The following is a 22326-nucleotide window of genomic DNA, read 5'->3' as shown; positions in this document are numbered from 1 at the left end:
CTGTCTCCTATCCCCCATTTTTAAGGAAACTGAAAGAGGGAATTGATAAAGATACATTGAAATAAGAATTCTTACTGTTGTTTTACTTTGTGGTAATCTGTTGAATTCTGGTTTCTGATCTCTGTGTGTGTGAGTATGGCTTGCTTTTCAAAGATCATGTAAAAAATTACCTTAGTTTCTTTAGTTTCTTTTTTTTTTCTTTTTTTTTTTTTTTTTTTTTTTTTTTTTTTTTTCTTTTTTTTTTTTTTTTTTTTTTGTTGGGGGGTGGTGGAGTGGTTGCTTTTTTAATTAAAAAAACCTTAGCAACTAAGAAAGAAATCAGCTTTCGAAGTCTGCCCACTGAGTGTTCTGGTTATGGAACCATTTTGCTATTTAAGATGTAGATCATTAAAGAACAAAGGCAAAATCATCTGTTCCAGCTTCCATGATAGCATGGAGATTATTCTGTATCTCTTTTCCCCTCCCCCATAATCTGCAGCATGTTTTTCCTTGACTACGAAATCTTTCTTAATGTTCAATTAAATTATTTTAATTTTCAAGCAAAAACCCTTTAGGAGAAGAATTTTAATAAGCTTGTTCTCTTTTTCATTCCCAGCCCCTCACTGCATAGGTATTTGCTCCAGCCATATGTTTCTGATACTGTACATTTCAATAGTTTCCTGGATTATGCACTGCATTTTTTCCATTTATGAAAACCTTTCCAGCTCTGAAATATAGTTACCAGGAAAATACTCATTGCACTGCATAGAAGGAAAAACCATCTTGAGTTAGCTGAGACTGGGGCTAGATGGAGAAGGAACCTAACAGTATCTGTCATTTTGATTTACTGCAGAAGTCAACAGTTCTCTGACAGGAATCAAATGTGACTTGGTAATGTAGAGTAAATGGAGACTGTGACGATTGATTTCACAGTGAAGATAAATTCTCATGAAATGAACATAATTGTGTGTTTATGAAAAGGCTCTGCTGTGAAATAATTAAATTATTTTCCTGTTACTTTCTTATTAAATCTTTAGAAAAGCAACAAAAAAAAAAGGTGAGGGTGGGAAAAGGAAAACTTTGCCTGAAATAGTTACAGTATTACTTAACTGGGAGGTTAGGTTTGTTTTTCTGCAAAGTAAGTCATACATTTAAAGTTTTTGAAAGGGCCATCTACTTAATTTATAGACACTATGGAAGGCTTTTGCTATGGAGTCCTCCAGTTTCCTTACCTTAGGAGAAGTAGATATTAAACCAAAGTAAATTTGAGTGAGTGCCCTGTGATTCCTGGATCTTTTTGGCTGCATCCATCTGCACCAGCCTGCCTTTAGTAACTGCAGTTGAGCTGTGGTTTCAAGCAGTGTGTGTCTAACCTAAAGCTGTGAGTGAGTGCTATTCTGTGTTAACCATCTTCTCCACAGGAAACTCGTGGCAAGTCTGGCTTTTTTTAGACTGGAAAAAGAGATCAAATATATCGAGTATTTTAAAATAATTCCGCTATAGGAAAAGAAAGAATGTTTGCAGTAGTGCTGTAGAGCTTACTGTGAATTTGTGTAGATGTAGCCACTGACTTTCTAGGCAGAGCTGAAAATGGACAAGAGAGGATTTTGTCAGCATCTCAGTTCACATTCAGTAGATTAACCTGTCCTGTTCTCATTGCTGAGTGGGTAAGACTTTTGTTCAGAGCTCCAGAACAAAGAAAACAAATTCTGTCCATCCCAGAAGGTTTACTGTCTGTACAGGATTTAATTCCAAATATTTGATCTATTCTCCATGTATTTCTTGTAAAAATTATTCACTTCTTGGTGCTTTTTCTGCTACCCAAGTACTGTACGTTGGAACAAAAACTGTAGTCTTAAATATGTCTCCCTTAAGGATGTGTGCAAGTCCTACCTCTCCATCTCCCCTGAGAAGGGCAAGCAGTCACTGATCTTTCCCTTTTGATCCACATGGTACTATTTTGACAGATTGTCTGTTGTTCTAAAGTAATCTCTTGCCTTTGCAGTAGCCTCATTACACTTTTTTCCTGATTTACTGGTCAATGAATTGTTGTATTACTGTATTCCACCTCAATTTATATACTGCTTCCCTTTTAATTGAAGAAATTATGCTAAGTTTAAAAACCTGTCTTCATTTGCTAGAAGCAGAAAAAAATGCTGCTTTCCACCTCTTCTCCAACTCTGGAGAGATTAATTCTCTTTTAGAGGAGTAGGGATTCTACTAGGTACAGGTTTTGGGGGTTATAAATGGGAGCAGGCTGAAGTGTTTGTTAAGTTGGTGACTTTTCAAGCCTTCTGTACCAATAGTGGGAGCAGCAACCACAGAGTGAGGAAGGGTTACCTGGTGGAGAGTCCCTGATCTGCAGCCTTCCTCTGCTCCTCTTCAGACTCACTTCTGTCCTTGGAGCCAGAGGAGCAGAACCAATGTGGGAAATTCTGCTTTCCTTGCAGAGGAAGATGCCACCAGTTCTCGTGTCTTTTCCTTTCCTGCCCAACCAGTGATGCCTTGTGCAGGCTGACCTAGAACAGAGGCCAGACAGAGCTAAAGAATAAAGTAGGGATTTATTAAAGGCCTCAATGGATCCACCTTGGGCAGCACAAGAGCCCAGCCAGGGCTACACCCAAGATGAACCAAAATGGTCACAAAATGCACAATTGGTCACGGGATCTCTTAATTTTATAAGTTCTGCTCCATTTGCACATTGGAATTAATTGTCCAATTCCAGCTTTAGCCCATGCAGTCCCATCCTGCTTGTTTTTCTCTCTCCAGCCCACGTTGTTTATGCTCTTGGGGCTGAGATTTGGATAATTTGTCCTTGGTGCCCAGCTGGAGCAGGAATTGTTTTGTCTCCCTGCTCTGTGCACAGAGCTCACCATCCCCTAATATGAAGCCCAGACCCACACACTAAAGCAGAACAGAACCTGAAAAATAGAAAAGCTCAAACCTGAGGCATCACCAGGACCCAGATGAAGCTGAGTAATGGTGTTGCTTTCCTCACATCTGTGCTTCTGTGTGATAGAGGGGTGTGAGGAGCAGTGCAAAGCACAGAACTGTTCCCTTTGCTTCACAAGAGTGGGTTCCTGAGAGCAAAGTGCCCCTCAGGAATCATGAAGCAGTGGGACAGAATGTGCCATCCCTGCTCCAGAGCTGCCTGTCTATACAAACAGCTCTTTAATCTGACAGACAGATCAATGTCCAGAGAAGAGTGAGCAAAAGGCCATTTTGAGGGCACACAATAGGACCGAAAATAGAACTGCTAGATGAGGAATTGTAGCTCCTGACTCCTGAGTACACTCTGTCTGTCAGGAATCATATTGCACAGGGAGCTGGTGTCTGGTAGGACCCAGGAAATGATTCTGTGTCTGCTCAGTGAGAGGCATCACTGCATGTTTTGGGTAAATGTTGTTGGTTCTGGGTTGCTCCAGAAGGGGTTGGAGCACAAGTTGTTTCTGGGACTCCAAATGTACCAGAGCTGTAAGTACTGAATTTCTGGCCATGGGCAGCAACTGGTTAACTGCTGTCCATATATAAGGGAAATTGGGCAGGAGCCAAAATAAAGGGAACTAGTGAAAGGAGACCGGGTCAGAGGAGGTGTTGGATAGAAGCCAGGCTAAAGGAGAAAGCCTAAAATGAGATGTATGTTTAGTTACTGTTTTTGAATTACTCAGAAAGCTAAGCCCCAGGAAGAGCTGGACTGTAAGCTATTCAGAGCCCTCTCTGTTCAAAATGGAAGAGAGAGAATCTGTTTAATTAAAAAGCCCTACAAATTTAATTCAGAAAAAAAAAAACCTGCTAACATTTCTAAACAAACTGCTTAAATGCTGGAGAGTACAATATTTAAGAACAGGAAAAATATACAAACCCAAGGAATAGCTAGCCTTTATTGCCAACAGCTTTCCCTTATTAAAAAAAAAAAAAAAAAAGAAAAGAAAAAGAAAAAGGTTGGGGTTTTTTTTTTAATATATTCTATTTTATCATTATTGACAAGTATTTTTTACATGACAAGAGAGAGAATGGTGCAGGTATTGACAGCTGGGGGCAGCTTTTGTGTCTGTGTGGCCCCAAGGCAGATTCCAGGCCAGGCTTCCATCCCTCACCACCAAAGGCATGAAACCTTCTCCTCCAGGGACTGCTGGAATATTTTAGTGGCAGTCCCTGTTACTACTGTGGATTTTGGCCTGTGTGGTGTTAGTTTTGGCTGCATTTCTCTTCTGGGTTACATATAGGACTCGAGATACTTCATTGCCAAGGCTGGCCTATGTACTGAGCAGCACATCTTCTGTTCATTTGCACCTGAAACTTGGGGGGTTTCTGTGTGTCTTGGGTGTGTGTGCTTGAAAAGATTAATGTGCTTTTGGGAGAGCACTCACATGACACAGATGGCAAAATCCTTAAGTGTAATTATTTCATGACATTGTCTCAGAGATTGTCTCCTTGGCTTTTCTGGATATTGAGAAAAAAGAATCTTCAGAGTCATGTGTAATTAATTTTAATTAGCATTCACACTGGAGTGATCTGAAATGGTATGCCTTGATAGAAAATGTTAGTCACTGCTGTTAACTCAGAGCAGATGGCCATTTTTGTTTCTTCAAAATATATGATTTGCAGAGCTTCTGGTAGAGCTTTTCTATTTGAAAAAAAAAAAAAAATAGGTGCATATGCTCAAACCAGTCATTGTGCAATTACAGGTGTCCAGAATCACAGACTAAGAGTAAATTTGAATAAGCAGATTGTGCACAGTGGAGTTGCAGGTTGAATAGATAGAAAATGTACAATTTCATCCAAAATTACCTTTCCCAGTAGCTGGAGTGTCTGGATTCTGTTATTTTCTCCCCTTTTCATTTTAGGTGACTATTCATGAAACCCATATTCTGTGTGTTTTCAATTTCAATCAAGTGAGAAATACCTAAGAATTCAATCTTTTGTGTTTTTCATGGAATAAAATGGGACCAATTTGCATTTAGTTCTAGATTTCTAGTGTTTAGTTCTGTTTCCATCCTAATAGAGATGAGATGTTTACCAAAAAATCACTTTGAAATCCCTGTAAAAGAAAATATTCCTGTATCTTTCAGTCTGTGAGTAGTTTCCCTTGTGCCAGTGTCCCTGCTGAAGCTAAATATGGGTTTGTGTTCTTTGGAGGATTTAAGTAGTTTATAGGTCCAGTTCTAAAAAATGTCACTGTTCTTGCTGTGTAATGGTTGTTCTGTCTCCTCTCACACTGGCAAGAATAAATGCATTTTTAATTCATTTTGGTTTGTATTTTCTCTGTATGAAAAGAAATTTTATGCATATCTAGTACAACTTTGGCTAGTGAAATCCAGATCCAATTCAACCTAAAAGCTCTCCATGCACATGCTTATATGTGAGTATGCATTCATATATAATCACACATGTTAACTGGGCTTGGAATGTGGTTGCCCTTCCAAATTTTCTAGGCTTGCTGGAGATAAATATTTAACTTTATCTTACTATTAAGAAATTGCAAGAGGTACAGTCCCTCTTGATGTGCAGCAGGGGATGTGCTCAGCACATTCTGATGTGCAGCCACCATGGAGGGAACCCACTGGTGTTGCAAGGGCTGTTCTTTCTGGGTGGTTTCCAGGTGTGTTGTTCACTCCCTGCCCCTGGACTGCAGAAATTGGGTTTATAGGTAGTCAGCCCTTCCCTAGGCAGTGCTGACAGCCCAGGCTTCAGGGTGGCTGGGAGGGAAATCTCAGTAACTCACAGCTGGGTCAGTCTTCAAACTTATCTGGCATTTCTCACTTTCCTCTTGGGCACTTTCAAATACTTTAATCCACTCCTGTTAGGATTTTTTCTTGATGGGAGGAGTTCAGGAAACATTTCTGAATTAGGCCCTGAAATATACAGGGGAAAGGAATCAAGAAATCAAGGTGAGAATAAAGTGAAAACGCTGTAGGGTAAGCAAAGTCACAGCTGGGTGGCTGCTGGACTTTTGAGGTGATGGGCCTGGCCTAGAAAAGGCATGTCCTGAGTGTGGGACCTTCCAGAACTGGAAATGATGTTTTTAGTCCAATTGTCTGTTCATCCTCATGAGTAATTATGTATTGCAATGCTGTGATGGCCCCGTCAAGGGGAGAGGATGATGTGTCTGACTCCATGGATATTAGAAGGTTAATTAATTACTTTATTATACTATATTATTCTATACATCTAAAACTGAATCTGCCAAGCACTCACTCTGCACACAGCTGCACACACTGCACACTGAATCTTGTGACTGTCACCCAACAGTCCTCACACACACACACACCTGGCCCTGACAAGCCAAGGAAACAAAACACCATCACTGTGGGTAAACAACCTCAATATTGCATTCTACTTTGCACAACACAGGCACAGCAAGTGGTAGGAACTGTGTTTGCTTTCTCTGATGTTCAGAGAATGTGAAACCCAGAAATATTCTTGGGAAGATGTGCCTTACATTTCTCTGTTAAGAGAAATGTGGGGCTACAATTTTAATGGAAATGCAGTTCCATGTTGAGGTTTATTTATCTAGAGTACAATAAAATCTGCAGATAACAAATGGTAGCCTTTTGTATTTTTCACTCTGGGAAAGAAAGGCACTATTACCAGTATTATGTTGATTTCCAGATATGCCACAACAGTGATATTTTCATGTATTATGCATGATATTTAAATTACAGTGATGAGACTCCAGGAGGAAGTAGAGTTGGTAGATTGGTAGATGCACACAGCTTTGCAGTTTCCTCAATTATGTGTTCACATTTAAGAAATGTTTTAATATTCAAGGGAAATACTACTTGCAGATGGTACTTCTAGGCATGTTCCCATTTTCTCTATCTTGTTTCTGTAGTCCCTTAGATTTACAGATGCCTGAATATCAACAAGATTGGTATTGTTGAGAGTTCATCCTTCCTGGCATCCTTTATTCTGTCATAGTCTTTGATGTCCAACATCCCATTTAGCTGCTCTAGAGGTGAGGGTGAGAATATGACTTCACAGCATTCCATATGGAGAACCTAGGTGAGGCTTGAGTAGTAACTGGTGCTGTGCTGATGGCTTCAGCAATTTTAAGAAGTGGAAGAGAGAAGAAAACAGACAATCTGAATTGTTTTCAAGAAGGTTTTTACAGCTTTCCATGAGACGCCGATGCATTCCTAATGAGTAAAACATGTTAATGTGTTTTTGTAAGATTCCCCTGGTAACAGGAAAAGGACACACTCTTTTCAGAAGTTACTGAAAGAAGTTACTTTGGCTTTTTTTTCCCTTTGAAAAGTTCCTATGCTTGTCAGCCTTTCTGGGAGAAAGACAGGCAGGGGCAGTCTAGCAGCAAGGAATCCAGCTGGGAGACAAGCATCCCTCACCTGCCCTGCTGGGACAATGCTGGGAGCACTCAGGGTGTGCATCCTTCAGTCCCTCACACCTGCTGGGTCTTTGGCAGTGCTGGTGGAATAGAATCAGCTGCACAAAAAAGAACTCTCAGATCCTACAGGGAGATAGGAGGACCTGGGGGATGTGGGGACATCAGCTGCTGGCCATGAGGTGTCCCCAGCCCCAGGAGAATCCTGGCACGGGGACAGAATGCAGGACTGTCAGCTCCCACGTGTTCAGAGTGCCTGGCTGAAATCCCTGCTCACACAGCCACGCTGCTTGCAGCAAGCCACAAAATTCCAAAAAGCGTAATATATAACATGACAGGCCTGAAAAAATGTTTTCACAAGCTGGTGTCATGTTGTTTTGCTCTTGCAGATAAGTGTTTTTGGAACTTCCCTATCACTATGTTTTACAGCCTTTATTTGCTCTATTGTTATCTTTAGTCATCTTTGCTGAGAGTACCCTTTTACCATTTCAGCTTCCTAGTTCTTCAAAGTTATAGCTGCTTCATTATCTTAGCCAGAGAAGCTTATCTCAGTAAAAGTTTCAAGTTTCTCCTAACAATAAATTAAAACATTTTTTCCTCTGGCAATTTCATTATGCTTCTTTTTTTCCCCTTTTTTTAAAAATTTATTATAATTGACTTTTTTTTTTTTTTTTTTTTTTTTTTTTTTTGTTCAGTAAATGCTGTCTTGGAGTTCCACAATATTGCAAATTGAATAAAATTCAGGTATTTGCTCAGTTTAAGGTAACAGCACCTGATAAGGTTATCCAGGCTATTATTTGCTTTAAGACAGGATTAGTATTTTTGGAGTCAGGGGAGAAAAAGGATATATTTTAAATTTCTCAATCAATAAAAGAACTCACAGAGCAGTTATTCATCCTGTCAGTGGCTTTGGCTATCCTGTAGGATCAGGCCCATTAGTGCCTCTTTGTGACCTTTGGGGCTGGTTTCTGTGGGAAGGAAATGCCCTGGTGGCACCTCCAGCCTGGCTTTTTGCACCAGTGCAAGCCTGGTGCTCAGATTTGCCCTTTGAATTTGGTGAGAATTGAATCTCCAATGTAAGAAAATAATTCTGAGTATGTTCTTTATTCTTTGCCGCTTTGAATTCAACCTATGAGCCTGCTAAAAATTACCACATTTTGCTCTCTTCAGAGTGGGTGTGCTCTGGTTGCTGTGCTGTGGTTTCATAGGTGATAATTTAATTATTTGGAGTCATGGCTGCTTCTTGCTCAGGTTAAATTCCACTTTTTTTACCTTTTTTTAACCTGTTTCCTGCCCCTAAAAAGCAAAGCTGTGAGGTGCCTGGTGCCATTGCTGGTTAAGAGAGAATCACTGCTGTGAGTGGAAATTACATCAAGTCAGTTGTGTTCCAGCAGTGTGGCAGTGAGATCCCACCAGTCCCCAAATGCTAAAGAAATTTGTCTAGGCAGTGACAATAATAGCTTTATTTCCTTGTTCTACAGTGAATTCTGGCTTTTTCCCTCTCAGAATATGTGGGAGAAATGAAACCAAAGGCCCCTTGTCATTGAGAGTGAAGCAATCTCCATCAACCCCTCTCCTGCACAGCTTGCTGAGGGAAAACAACAGTGTGATTGGGATGGAAGATTGATCCTTGTGCAACTGTTAAGATCTAGCAAAATGTGCTTTCCTAACCCTTTTCAGCTGAGCTTGTGGCCTTTCCTAAAAAGACTGTTGGCTGACAAATTTACAGTGATCTGCTCTGTGTATAGAATTGGAATTCAGAAACTAATGGCTAAACCGAGAGGGGAAAATCTGTTCTGTGTACTGAAGAATTTACAAGCACCACCTTCCTACAGATGTATTTTCCCTCCTTTCTCTTTTCTTCCATTAAGTGATTCTCTGTATTTATCTCATTATGTGAACTACCTGTAAGAGACTTGATTTAAACATGTCCCAGTTTTCTTACTATGATGAGAGACATCTGAGGTTTGTTTTGTTTGTTTAAAAATATCTTGATTATCATTGCTGGTTTTTTCCTCTTTTACTGATGATGTCTAAAACCTGGAAAGGGTATAAACTGGACTGAAAGGACTTCACATGGGAAGAAGTTGCATCAGTGATGATTTTGGTATTTATTGGTTACAGCAGCAATCCGTCACAAGCTGTGCTGTTATGTTGGCATGTCTTACGTGTTTGTCGTCTTCATCACAACACTCTTTTCTCCCCTAAAAGTGCTCTGTTTTAGCAAAAGCAGGAAAATTGATTTTAAGTAGTTTCACAGTGCTTTTAGGTGATTATTATTTCCAGAGCTGTGCTGTCACATTCAAAGATATTTTTAAGTACTCCATGTAATTATCAAACAAGCACCTGTCCCATAAAGTCTGTTGTGCACAACAATTACCGAGTAATTCCCGATCCCAAATGATTTTTAATTTTAAATGCTGTGTGCATGATAGAGAGCAGTAAAATGTTAGTTTTACAATGTGGTGCTCTTTGTTCTAGGAATGTTTACAAGGATTACCGTTTCCTTGAGCTAGCCTGTGACTCCCAAGAGGAGGTGGATAGCTGGAAGGCATCTCTGCTACGAGCCGGTGTCTATCCTGATAAATCCTCAGTAAGTTAAAGCTCACTGCTTTGCCAGTAGCTGCTCTGTTTGAGTCCAAAAAACCAACTGTATCATCTGGGAAAACACAGTGTCTGATGCAGATATCTCAACAAAGAGCAGCTTTTTCATTGTACTGTGGTAATTCTAAAATATTCATAATGAAATATTTTAAGACCAATTTGTGCGTCAAACCTCAGTGTAGAAAACCCAACCGACCACAAACCAAAGCTTCCAACGTGTTTTTCATTGGATCTGTGTAGTAAAAGCATTGAGCAATTTGGGGTTTCCTGAGCTTCATTGTTTCTATTAATGTTTTCTAAGGTAAAGATGTGCTTTGAAGAGTTTATTCCCTCAAGCTCTGGATTACAGAACTGACAGCAGCATTCCAGGCAATCATGTATATTTATTTTACTTATTCACTGCATCATTTTTTGTGTATGAAACACATGCTAAACCTTTCCAAAGGCAATTTTACTCAGCTAATCATCATGTGGAGCAAATTGAACAGGATACAATAAAAAGCCTCTATTCATTTACTAGAAATGACAGAAAGTTGGGAAACAGAATATGTCCAGCTACTATTTAATATTTTTTGGACCTGGATATCTTGGTGTTTTACTTCAAGTGAAGGTTTGAGATGTATCCAAAGGGAAGGCTGACTAGCAGAAATACCTGGCATTTGAGCCTTTAAAGTTTCTGTAATTCACAGCTCACCTTTCTGCAGTGAGTGCTGGATGCCTTTGGTAGAAGATCTGCTCCGAGGAATGATGCTTTGATTCTCATGAATTTGCTCTTCCTCCTGATTGTTTTCTATGGGAAGGCCAGGTTCCTTGAGTCCAGGGTCTTCTTGTGCTGTCTTCTCTCTTCATCTTTTTCTTCCCCTGGTTGTGATGCCTGCATGGCTTCCAGTACAATTCTGTCTGCATCTCCTCCAGGACTTGTTCATGCAGAGTTTCAAGACTGCCATAAAAAGATAAATAAGAAATTCTTATACTAGTGGATTCTCCAATTATTATAGAAATAAACAGTAATGATGGTAATGATGTTTTTTTAGAGAATAGTGAAAATATGCATTTAACAGGAGATCTATCGGGTATCTGAGACTTTACTTTTAGAAAGTAAAACAGTGTTGGTGACTTTTCATATGTTGCCTGTTCCAGTAGATCTGTTCCTACCTAAGAATATCAGAAGCTATGTAACAAGGATTTGTTATGAGAGGTTACCTAATTAATAACTTGGACCAATATTCTGTGTTGCTTTGGTTTTTTCTTGCTTGGGTTTTAATGATGACTTCACAAAAGACTCTTGCTGCCTCTGGTTTAATCTTGTGTTCTGTGATGGTTTTAACATATTGGTATACCTGGTGCTTTATCCTTAAACAAGACAGACTAGTTGGATTTCTGAACTTCTCTTCTGTCTTCCTGTCTCTCCCTTCTCCCTAAAAATACTTGGTATTCAAAATATGTTTATAAAGAATTCTTGGTTTTGTTTAAAGTTGGTCTGTCAAAAGAGTTTTAGATGCAAGATGAGAGACTTCCTTGAAAGAAATAGAAGGGAGTCAAAATACAGTTCTCCTTTGAGCTGGAATTATCTTTACATTATAAAAGAGTAAATATTATTGTTCCAAATGCCTGTAGTTTGAAATTTGCCCAGTAATTTATCAAGCTGTTCAGCAAAGATGCTCTGTGCTACTCTAGGCCTCCAAAACTTTATTCCTTAGGAGGTTCAAATGTGGACTGTGAGTCTGCTGTTCAGAGTTTTGAATTTTGCAAAACAAAATCTCCAAAGCTCCAGGTACCTTAGAAGATCCAGTGAATCCTAAATAAAAATGAACAGCATTTCATGAAAATCCTGTGCATGCTCCTCAGTTTCACACCTTCCTCTGACAATATAAGATTGTTTTAGAGACACCCCCCAGTCTTTTATTCTCCTTCAAAGATTCATAGACCATGTTTTTAAGTAGGAGGGGCTGCCAGGAAATGGCAGCAACTCGAGTCTTACTTCAGTGCTTCCCCCCAACTTCATGATCCCAGAGTTGAAAAGGCAAAGAGGTGCCTCAGCCCCTTCCCAGAGTGAACTTCTCTCTCTTTTACCTGTGAGGCACATCTGGGAACTCTGAGTATTCAGGGCCTTGGCACCAGAAGCAGAATTGCTGCTTGGAAATGAAAACTAAAGGAGAAGTAGGAATCTGGCACTGATTAAAGAGGTGTGTTCTGAGTTCTCACCAAGGACAAATCTCTCAACTAAGAATCTAAGAATATTCATTTTCTGCTGATTTTTTTTTAGTAGTGCTACATACAGTTGTTTGATTACAGTGGTGATGGGGTTCAGTACTTGCTGCCACTAATATGGATTCTCTGCTCTTCATTTAATCCTGTAAGCTAAAATCCAAGGTTCTAGATTTATAATCTTTCTTTTTTGCCTAAACAAATCTCATTTATACTATAAACGCCACATATCACCCCCTTCCTCCATTTCCTTGCTTCATTGTGCTTGTTTTCCCTGTCCCTCTGTCCATGGGGATGCACAGTGACTGTGTTCCCATATTCACTGTCCCATGAATTACCTCTGCTCAGCCCTCAGTGTTGCTCTGAATTCTCTGCAGTTTCCAAGTCCCCTCCTTCCCAATCCCTTTGCCTTTGTGAGGCCGTGGGCTTTGACAGCCGCCCAGATAGCAATGAATCAGTGTTTTTATTTTTCCAACCCATATGCAAGTCAGCTTGCTTGATATAAATCATCCTGTGGCCAATTCACTTTGAAATGGGATATCCATTTACCAGCTGACTTTGCTGCTGGCTTTCTGGAGTGATGCATCCAAAACCCTCCTTTTTTTGTTAAAAAAATGACTACAACATTGTGACTAACCTTTCCAGACTGTATTTCTCAACTGGTGTAGGCTGGTGTTTATTTTGGCTGCCTTCCCACTGTATAATATACACTGTTCATGCCAGCTCATGGCAAAACTCACAATTAAACCAAAATAATAGCCCAGATGTTTGTCATAACTGCTGTGCACACATTACCTTGTTAGCACCGCCCATTCCTTCTCCCCCCCTGCCCCCCATTGCCATCTCCTCCTTATTTTTATTACTAATCTAAAAATTCAACATTTGCTTTTTAAAATGCTTTGAATCTTGAAACTTTCCATTAGCTGGCAAGTTGTGGGGAATGGCTGTCGTGGAAGGCTCAGCCCAGCTGGTTGCTTTGAGTACTGGAAGTTCAGTGTTAGCAACACATGAAAATCCCTCTGGCTCCCATCCCATCCCATCCCATCCCATCCCATCCCATCCCATCCCATCCCATCCCATCCCATCCCATCCCATCCCATCCCATCCCATCCCATCCGTCACTTCAGGCTCCTTTTCTTCTCCCTTGTATCCAGCAACTTCCCAGGAGCTGCTCCTGGTTTGCACTGGGTCAGAATGTTTGTGCAGTGAGGAAAACAGCTCTGCTGAACATTTAAGTCCTTTGTGAATGTCCTGTGTTCCCCTGGAAGCTGTCTGACTCCAGGATTCAGTGAATGTTCCCTGAGTCAGTTCCTCATTTGGTTTGAGCCATTTCCAGAACTGTACAAGTTAGGCTGAATGCATGTAAAATAAATATAACTAATGTTTCTTTTTTCCCCCTCTTTCTTTTGTGCTGCATCCTGCAAAGGGGAGCAACAAAGTAAGTTGTTTGTCCTTTTACAAAATCCTTTTGTATCCTGTCTGAAGGACTTTGTAATGAAAATTAGTTTGTCTTTCAGTTCACACACCTATTGCCTGCATGCTCTTAACAGCAAAATATCATTAAAATGTGGGTGCAAAAGTATCTTCAAGAAAAACTATAACTGGCTCTTTGTTTGAATTTTGGGGAAAGAGTGTTAAGTGTTGCTGAGCTGGTTTTAAGGAGGTTCAGTAAGAATGCTTCTATAAAAGTATTGGGCCCAAAGATTATGAAGGTATAGTAATAAAGACCTTCTGAGGAAAGGTTACTACAGTCTGATGAAACTCATTACAGCTGGCTTTTTTGACCATACATCAAAGCTTGTATTAATGGGCAGTTATAAAAACCCAGCACTAAAGTCTTAAATAACAGATTTGCTGGCGTTGTTGGCTAAGCTGAACTAGATCAGTGTACTGGCTTTGAAGGTGCCTTAAAATGGATGGAGGAGGGTGGGGTCAACATTTGACTTGGCTTCTAGACCCTTGATGTGTTCCAGCTGGACAGCAGCAGAAGGGTGTGGGGTGTGGAGAGGGAGAACTGAAATATGCGTGGTAGGGTATTTTTTTGAAAGCAAGCAGCACATAAAAAGACAGTTTTGCTGATGTTGATCTGATAAACGAATAATCATGCAGTTCCCAGGGTTAGGACTTTTTAATGCCATTTTTACTGAGCTTAAGAATGGAAGTTGCACATCTCACACTTTGGAATAAGATGCAGAGAGGGTTTGTCATACCTCAGAAAGGAGTTATACAGCTTTTGTGACTTTTTTCCCCCACTCCTTCCTGTTTTGGTATATTAACCCTTAGGAAGGTGAATCTGGAGCATCAAAAGATGCTCCAGAGCAAATGTTGAAAGCAGCCTTTAAATATTGCCTGTAGCATCTCTTTATGAGCTAGAAGCTTTCTGGGATATTTGGGAAACACCCAGGTGGGTTTTAAAGATTTTGACGGTTGGGGAATTTTGTCTGCTTCTAATTTTTGTATTTTTAACCAGTTTTTTACCACAGTGGGTCAAAAACTGGTTAAACTGGTTTTAACTGGTTTCCTCTCTCCACAGTGGCTGGGCTCAGAAGCACCAAAAATACTCTGGTTTGTTGGCCTGCCTGAGAAAAGGTGCTCTTAGTGTTGGGTGGGGAGGGGTTAAGAGAATAAGAGAATTGATGGCATGGAGAGAGGGACTTTACATAGGAGGTGGTGTGAAATGTAAATGTTAACTGTGTACACTAAACTGTCAAGGTAGTATTTATAATGTTTCTTTACAACATGCTGGCTTAGGGCTTTGCTGCTGCAGGGGATGCTGCTGTGATCTCAGCGGAGACTGTGGATGCTCTGTGAAGGGACATGGGAAGGGATGGGACACACTGAGCTCTTGGGGCTGGCCCAAACTGAGTCTGGAGGGCAGGAGCTGCATGGACCTGCTCTGCTCTCCAGAGCTGTGGGGCACTCCAGGGAGCTCAGCACCAGAAGCAGCTGACAGATTCCAGCAGGACACCCATGAGCAGGGAGAGGAGAAGCCTGTGAGATGTGAGGATTTGGGAGCTCTTAGCTCTTCCTTTACTCTGAGCCAAGGGCAGTTCTTGCTGTAGGTTCAGAAACTCCATCTGGCCTGGGTTGTCATCTAGAACTCCAAAAGAAATTTCCAGGAAATCATCCTGGTCTTTCTCTTTGACCCAGTTCCTTGTAAGGATTTGTGTCTCATCATCTTCTCCTCCACACAGATCATTCCTGATCCCAGCTGGACAGATAGAACCAGCCTGCAGCTGCCTGCAGAGACTCAAACCCCACAGTATTGAGATTTTTGTACCTAGTGGAGTTGGGAACTGACATGGATAAATCTGAGAGGTGACCAGAGATTTTCTGAGAAGAGGTCAGGGGGGAGAGGAAAGGCAGATTGACAATGGCAGTGTCTTAAAGCTTCTAATGCAACTTTATGGTGAAAAGCTTCAGGATCCTTCCTTCCTGTCCTGGCACAGCTTTCCTGGGTTGCTCCCAGAGCTGGAACCCTCCTCCAGAGCTGCCCAGTGTGCTGTTCCTGCACTGGATCCTGCCCTGTGTTCACATGTCACAATCCTGGACTCACCCATCCCTTCAGACTGTGGCCTCTTTTATACCTCTGCCTTTAGCTTTGCACTCTTGGACTTGCAAAAGTAAAAATAAACATTGGAGTAATGAGTCTGTAAGAAAAAGGGGGAGGAAGGGAAGTGAAGAGGGTTTATAATCGTCAGCGGACTACTAATCATTTTTATTTTTACTTTTTATTGTTGCACAATCATTACTGTAAGTGAGATTTCTCACATGGTTAAAGATAAATATATCTTCAGAAGCTTTGTTGGATAAAATCTGTAAAAGGGTCGTGTGGAATGAGGTAATGGAGACCTACCTCATTCAGCTAGCACATGTTGGCAGGCTGCATTTTGCTAATATTAACACTGAGCTCCACAGCCTAGCATGGGGAATGAGTGCAGAATTGTCCAGGGTTGTGCAGAGCACTGAGAGCTTCTGACTGTCCTAACCCACCACTGGGGATTTGCTGCTTACCCTGTGCACCTTCTTTACCCCCATTTAAAAACCAAATCCCCTCAAAACAACTCTCCAGCTGCTGCTGTTTGAAAACAATACCAAAACCTGAACCATTCTCCCAGAGTCCACCTCCATGGGCTTGTAACACTGTTAGGTTAAAGAGTAGATAGATGCTGGGACCTTAGGAAATTTTGATTCTGAATCTCTTGGCAGTCAAGCAATAAAACAGAAGCAACAGAAAAGTCTCAAAAGCTTAAAGTACCACTTTTTAATATAAAAAGTTACCTTTTCTTTGTCATCATTAAGCCCTGAGTTAGCCAATAATTTCTACTTGATTCAAAGTACCAAACACTTAAATGCTGATCTCAGACTTGAGAAACTTTGACTTGGAAAACCAAAATATCTATAAATTCCTTTTTACATATAGTGACTATAAATTTCTTGCCTTCTAATTATTTTGCATTGCTGTTCTTGCTGATACCCTTTACAGAATGTGTAGAACTAAAGTCTATGAACTCCATATTCACATCTCAGTGAAGTTGTCACTGTGTAGATAATGCTGAGCCTGCAAATGGTCACTGAATATAAAATCAGTGTAATTTAGTTGGCATTTTCTCTTTGGGAAAAGCAGAGTCCCCCTGAAAAGAGAAGGAAAATACTCTTCCTGTCAGGTCAGTTTGCCTGTTGGTCCTTCAAATACTTTTTGGTGACATATTAATGGCTTAAATTAAAGTCTTTCTTTTCTCTCCCCATTTTTTAAAAACTTTTTATTTTATTTAAAGGGGAGTTAGTGTTACTAAACCCAGATTCCAGATCAGCTACTTCATTAAGGAGTCCAGATGTCCTCCTGTCTCTTGAGACAGTCCTGGAAAATGGGAACATAGTGAAGTCAGGATCCTCATTCTCCCTGCATGTATGACAGCAGTGCTCCCAGTTAATGTGTTTGGTGCTTGGCTCTTCCCTGTAAATGCAGGGGCAGTGCCAGAAGCTGGAGGTGTCTCACACTGGAATAAAGCTCTGGTGCTTTCTTTTCAAGTCTGGCCATGTTTCTGAAAGGGCTTCAGTTCCCTCCCAGACATAAACTGTATTCCTGGCTGTGGTGATGCTCTGCCAGTGCCCTGGCCAGATCCAGTGGTTCTGCTCTGGCATTGCTCAACTCCCTAAAGTAGAAAAAGTAAAGACTTGTTTGGGTTTGTTGAAAAGCAAACTGCTGATATGTCAGAGGGCAAAACAGTGGAGTCAGAAGTGTAAACTCTGCATTTACTGAGTTTACTTTTTTTAAACTAGTCTATTTTAGAAAAGGAAGGCATTGAATTCTAGGAAAAGAAGAATTCATTTCACTTGTGACTAAAGGTGGCTTCAAGCCAAGTAGGTTTAAAAATAACTTTTAAATGAAGTGTTAATTTATTTTTTTTTCAAGTGGAAAAATGCCATAATTTTATAGACAGTGTTTCAGTCATTGCTTTGAACAGATGAGTTGGGTTTTACAAGGAAGTGCTGGTGTAAAGGAGCAGCCCCAGGGGTGAGGGTGCATGCGCACACGCTGGGTCAGAGGCAGTCCAAAGGCAGGCAGGCAAGGAAATGGCAGCCTGTTTTCCAGTCCCCTGCTCCCTGCCTGCTGCTCCAAGCATGTGCAAACATGTTTCAGATGAAAGCTATCTTCTGCTTCTCCTAAATATTTACTCCTTCAAACAAAAGCTGAAAAGATGAAACCTTGCTCCCCAAATGTTGCCAAAGAAACAGAGGACCCCTGCTTCATATTCCTGTAAGAGTAAAAGAATTTCTGTCCTGAGAGAGTTAAAAATGGCCAGGGGAGAAGAGATTCACAGGATTGCATCAGTGGCAGGGAGTGTAACAAGATGCAGGCTGATGTTGTGAGTGGTTCCAAAGCCAGTCTGGGCAAAGCTGCTGCTGGGGTTGGGGGTTCAATGGCTGTCACAGGGTTTTATGTTCCTGCTCGTAGCTGAGCCTGCTGACATTAAGCAAACTCCAGGAAATTTAGAAATGAGCAAACATTTTTTATTTCTCTTCTGTATTCACGGTGGGCTCTTTACTGTGCTTTTGGCAAGACGTCTGCATACTGAAAATATTTTTAAATTCTTCATTTTTTATGGGGCAGCTAGTTTTTACACCACTTCTACTCCAGTGAGGGATTTTGATGAAACTCTGCAGAAAGGTGAAAGCTGTCTGGCTGTGAAGTTTCAGGAATGTTAGCCCCATTCTGGATATTCAGTGAGGTTTGCCCTGGGGAAGGCAGTGAACATGGGCAAACTCTTAGGGTGCTTTCCCAGAGCTGGTCAATGAGCACTGGAAGTTGGCTGGAGGAGAGGAAGGTGTTTTTGGGCTGTGCTGTATTAATCTCAGCCACAAAGGTGGTTTGGAGCCCAGGCTGATACCTGCAGCTTGAGTCCCTGTGGCTCCAGCTCTTGGAATAGCTGTGGTCAGGAAGGGCATGTGGGATCACCCCTGAGGGGGACTGAACAGAGGAGGAAACACACAACTATCATAAGGGTTTGGGACAATCCTAAAAGACCTTCCTTATCTTCTAAGTCAGTAATTGCACAAAAGCTGAATAGAAATTAGGAGTAAATAAAAATTTGATTTTTTTTCCTGCCAAAAATGTCACCAGGCTCACTCTTCCATAGCATTTACAGTGTAACAGGAAATGTCATCATTGGACAGGAGGGTGGAGGGCAGCTGGTGAACAGCCAGATACTCCTTTTTCTCATCTAGAAGGGAAAACAAGATAATGAGCAGAAACTGAATGTTGCTTTCCCTGACTGTATTTTGGACTAAAATGAAGATATGCAATGCCTACTCTGACATAGTTCATCCTGGATTTCTTTAACCTTGTCTACCTACCTTTTTTGTGGAGACAGGTTTAGGATTACCTTCCCTGTACTGAGTCAGAATCAAGCCCCATATTTAGGGTGTAAACCCCTCCATTCTGGAGCTGCATTCTTTAGTTCCATAGCTCTCCTTCCAGGATGTCATGTGTTCTGTTCTGTGGTCACTCCTCAGCTCCACTGAGGCCTTTGACTGATGTGTCTTTCCTGTTCTTCTGTGTTTGGTGTGTGATATCTCAGGAGTGCCAGTTTGGAGAATGGTGGTTTCTCACTAGGAAGAGCTGTCTGTGGACATGTTCAGGTGTCTGATCAATGCAGTATTTGGGTGACTTTTCACACCTTTGTTCCTGAAGCCTCTGCTCCTGCAGCAGAGAAACAAGTGATCTCATTCTGTTTCCTTTATATTCTTTCTTTGAAACTCAACCTCTGCTCTTCCTCTTCTATGAACAAGTTATTTATAATTAAAGTAGAGAATTATTTACCATTGTATGTGCTCCTGAGTTCAGGTAACAGGTCACATTATTGAGTTAGGTAGAAGCTCATTGGTGGTAGGTACAAAATTACCAAGAGCAGTAACACACAGTGTCAGGCCCCATCAGACCCCTTAGCAGGAGATATTCAAACTTTCTGGTTGCATTTGCTGCACAATATTATCTTGACCTGTTCAACAGCTGGGGTTTCTAAACTTGGTGGCACCAAACCTAAGGGCGTTTATGGAAATCAAGTAAAGAAATTAACCCAGAGAATGGAAGATAAAGTCTATGACAAAAATCAGTCCTGTGCAGTGTGATTTCATGTTCAGTTGTAGTTTGGTTTAATACTGTTTGATTTTCAGTTCTAGATACTCTTCCAGTAGAAGCAGGAACCTTCTTGTAGTGAACAGAAGCCTTTGCAGTCATAGGCCAGCTGTCCCTGGCTGTGTTGGGCTGGCACTGTGTACAAATATGGAGCTGTTCATGATCATGGCCTGGAAATAACTGCTGTACCAAATTTCTAAATTATAGTTATTAAAGGTTATCTGGCTGATTCAGACAGCAAATTCTCAGTAGCAGTGTGAGATTGGACTGACCTTAGCTCTTTTTAGCTTAACTTTTATCCACTTTTGCAGCTGCATACAGGGCAAGCATCCTCAAAAAGCTCAGCTTCTCTTTCAGATCACCTGTGCCTCTAGGTGTGGCTGCAAACACTCCAGAGATGTGCTCATGTCAGCTCTGTGCACCAAGGAGCTCTGTGGGCAGAGTTCCCTGCTGTTCTCCACTGAGGGCTTTGACACAGGTGGTGGTCTCTCTCCTGAGACCAAAATGCAGAACTGTCTGCAGTCCTTAACACCACCTGGGTTGCCCCTGGTGTGGTGCAAATCAAGACTCTTGCTTTAGGGAACCTCACCTTCAGTTGTCTTTTTAGTTTGAAAATATCAGTTCCCTCTTAGTTATACACTGCTCTGCAGCAAATACCTCTTAATGTGGTGGGTGAATGTGTGGGCTCAGAAATGGTTTCATTTCAGCCAGGCTGGGCCATGGTCAGGCTGGAAGATTGGCATGGGGAAGTGAATGACATCGCTTCCAGAGAGTGAGAATTCCACCTGTTGTGAGTGGGACTGTTGTCCTTAGTGTCGCATGACTTTGGGGACTGTTTGGGTTTTTCCAGTGATTTTTGCAGTCTGATTAGAGTTCTGCTAAAATAAAGTTCTCCTTTCGTAGAACCAATCCTGTCTTTGTCTCACTGGGGCTGTGATTTCTGCCCCATGTCCCATTTATTTTCTTGAGCTCCCTCTTCTTTGTGCAGTTTCTTTTGTAAGCCCCAGCATGATGCCTTTCCAGCAGCTGGTTTTAATATTGGGAATAGATACTATTTGTCTAGAAGTTGCAGTTGCAGATCAGGATCCCATTTTACAAACTGAGAGTAAGAACGTTGTTCCTGACAGTCCAAGAATGGCATGAGAGAATCAATGAATTATTGCAGGACAGTGTTGTTTGTTAAAGGTTTGTCACTAGCACTAGAGTGCTTCAGAAACAGGGGTTTGGGGCACATTACCTGTTTGGCACTGGTCTGCCTAGCAAAGGACATTTGTTCTTTAAAAATACCTCACTCCAACATCTTTTGAGTATGCAGGGATTTCTTTCTTCTTGTCTTTTAAATATAAAGGGGATTAATCCTCCTGTTGTGATTATTTCTCAGACACTCTTCAATTCTTCTCTGAAATTTGACACTTGTTGATTCGAGTGTCCATCCTTACATGGTGGAACCACTCAGCTTAGAGTATGAAAATGGCTCAAAAGCATGTGTTGGGTCAGTTTTTCAAGTGATAAAACAGCAATAATCCTTGTGAAGTATCCTAGATGTGGGCATGCAATGAAGTTCTCCCTCCTTCTATGTACTCAAGACTGAGTGTCTGTCTATTTTCCAAGACCCTGGTTAATGTCTTTGTTCAGGCACACTGAACAAAGACATTAGTGTCTGGAACCATCAACATCTTCCCATCAGAATTCTGCTCTTTTCTGATGGGTTCCTACTGGGGAATTGCATTTTTGGGAGTTTGTGTTTAGAATAATCATTGATTATTCCTTCCAAGTCTGGATCTCTTGACTGTGAACTGCTTTACTCTCTCTTCATTGCCAGTGGATCCCTGGAAGTGCCAGGTTCTTAGGTAATTGTCTTTGAGCAGCAAAGCAAAGGAACTCAGATCTCCAATGGAATATTTAAATGCACATCTTTTCTCTAGTGAGGCTCAGATCTCCAATGGAATATTTAAATACACATCTTTTCTCTAGTGACCTGTTCCTCTCCCATGCATTGCTTGGGGTTTTTTCAGGCAAAGTCTTCCTGTCTATGCTCCTTTTAGTTGAATCTTCCATTTGAGATGTTGGAATGATTTACTTGACCTAAAAGATGCTCCCTTTTTAAAGAGTTCTTTATATCTTATTTGCAGCTGCTCATGCTTCTTCAGTATTGGTGGCCTGTAGAATGATGGTTCATAACTTTTTATAAAACACGTTTCATCATAAGGAGAACAACATTAAGCTATGGTCACAAATACCTGAAAGATTGTCACAAATACCCCATTCATTCCAAATTCAACCCCCAGATGACAATGGAAAATTACAGTTCAGATATTGGTGATGCTGCTGCTTTTGCTGCTGAGCATTTGGGTAAAAACACTCTTTTCTATGGTAACTTCTCAGCCCCTTGGGAATGACTATTCAATGCTTTCAATCTTCTATTATTTTCTTGACAATTTTCTGGCTATATCCTGGAAAGTTTCTGGAGTCTGCTATGGCTCTACAGCAGCTGAGAATAAACTAAAACATGTTCTATTCTAGTTGTAAAGGTATAACTTTGGGCAGGGGAGCT

The 22326-nt window shown here is 41.0% G+C and overlaps 1 protein-coding gene across 1 annotated transcript in view; it reads left to right on the top strand.

The window, feature by feature from the left end:
- DNM3 (dynamin 3) overlaps window positions 1–22326 on the top strand; it is a 171053-nt gene that overhangs the window by 105832 nt on the left and 42895 nt on the right. The window contains exon 16 of the mRNA XM_058808196.1: window positions 9803–9914. Coding sequence (XP_058664179.1) covers window positions 9803–9914 — 112 coding nt within the window. The remainder of the gene's footprint in view (window positions 1–9802; window positions 9915–22326) is intronic.

The sequence above is a fragment of the Ammospiza caudacuta genome, chromosome 7, assembly GCF_027887145.1.
Source record: "Ammospiza caudacuta isolate bAmmCau1 chromosome 7, bAmmCau1.pri, whole genome shotgun sequence".
Taxonomy (NCBI): domain Eukaryota; kingdom Metazoa; phylum Chordata; class Aves; order Passeriformes; family Passerellidae; genus Ammospiza; species Ammospiza caudacuta.
The sequence above is the reverse complement of the archived record's forward strand: the minus strand, read 5'-3'. Positions and strand labels throughout refer to the sequence as shown.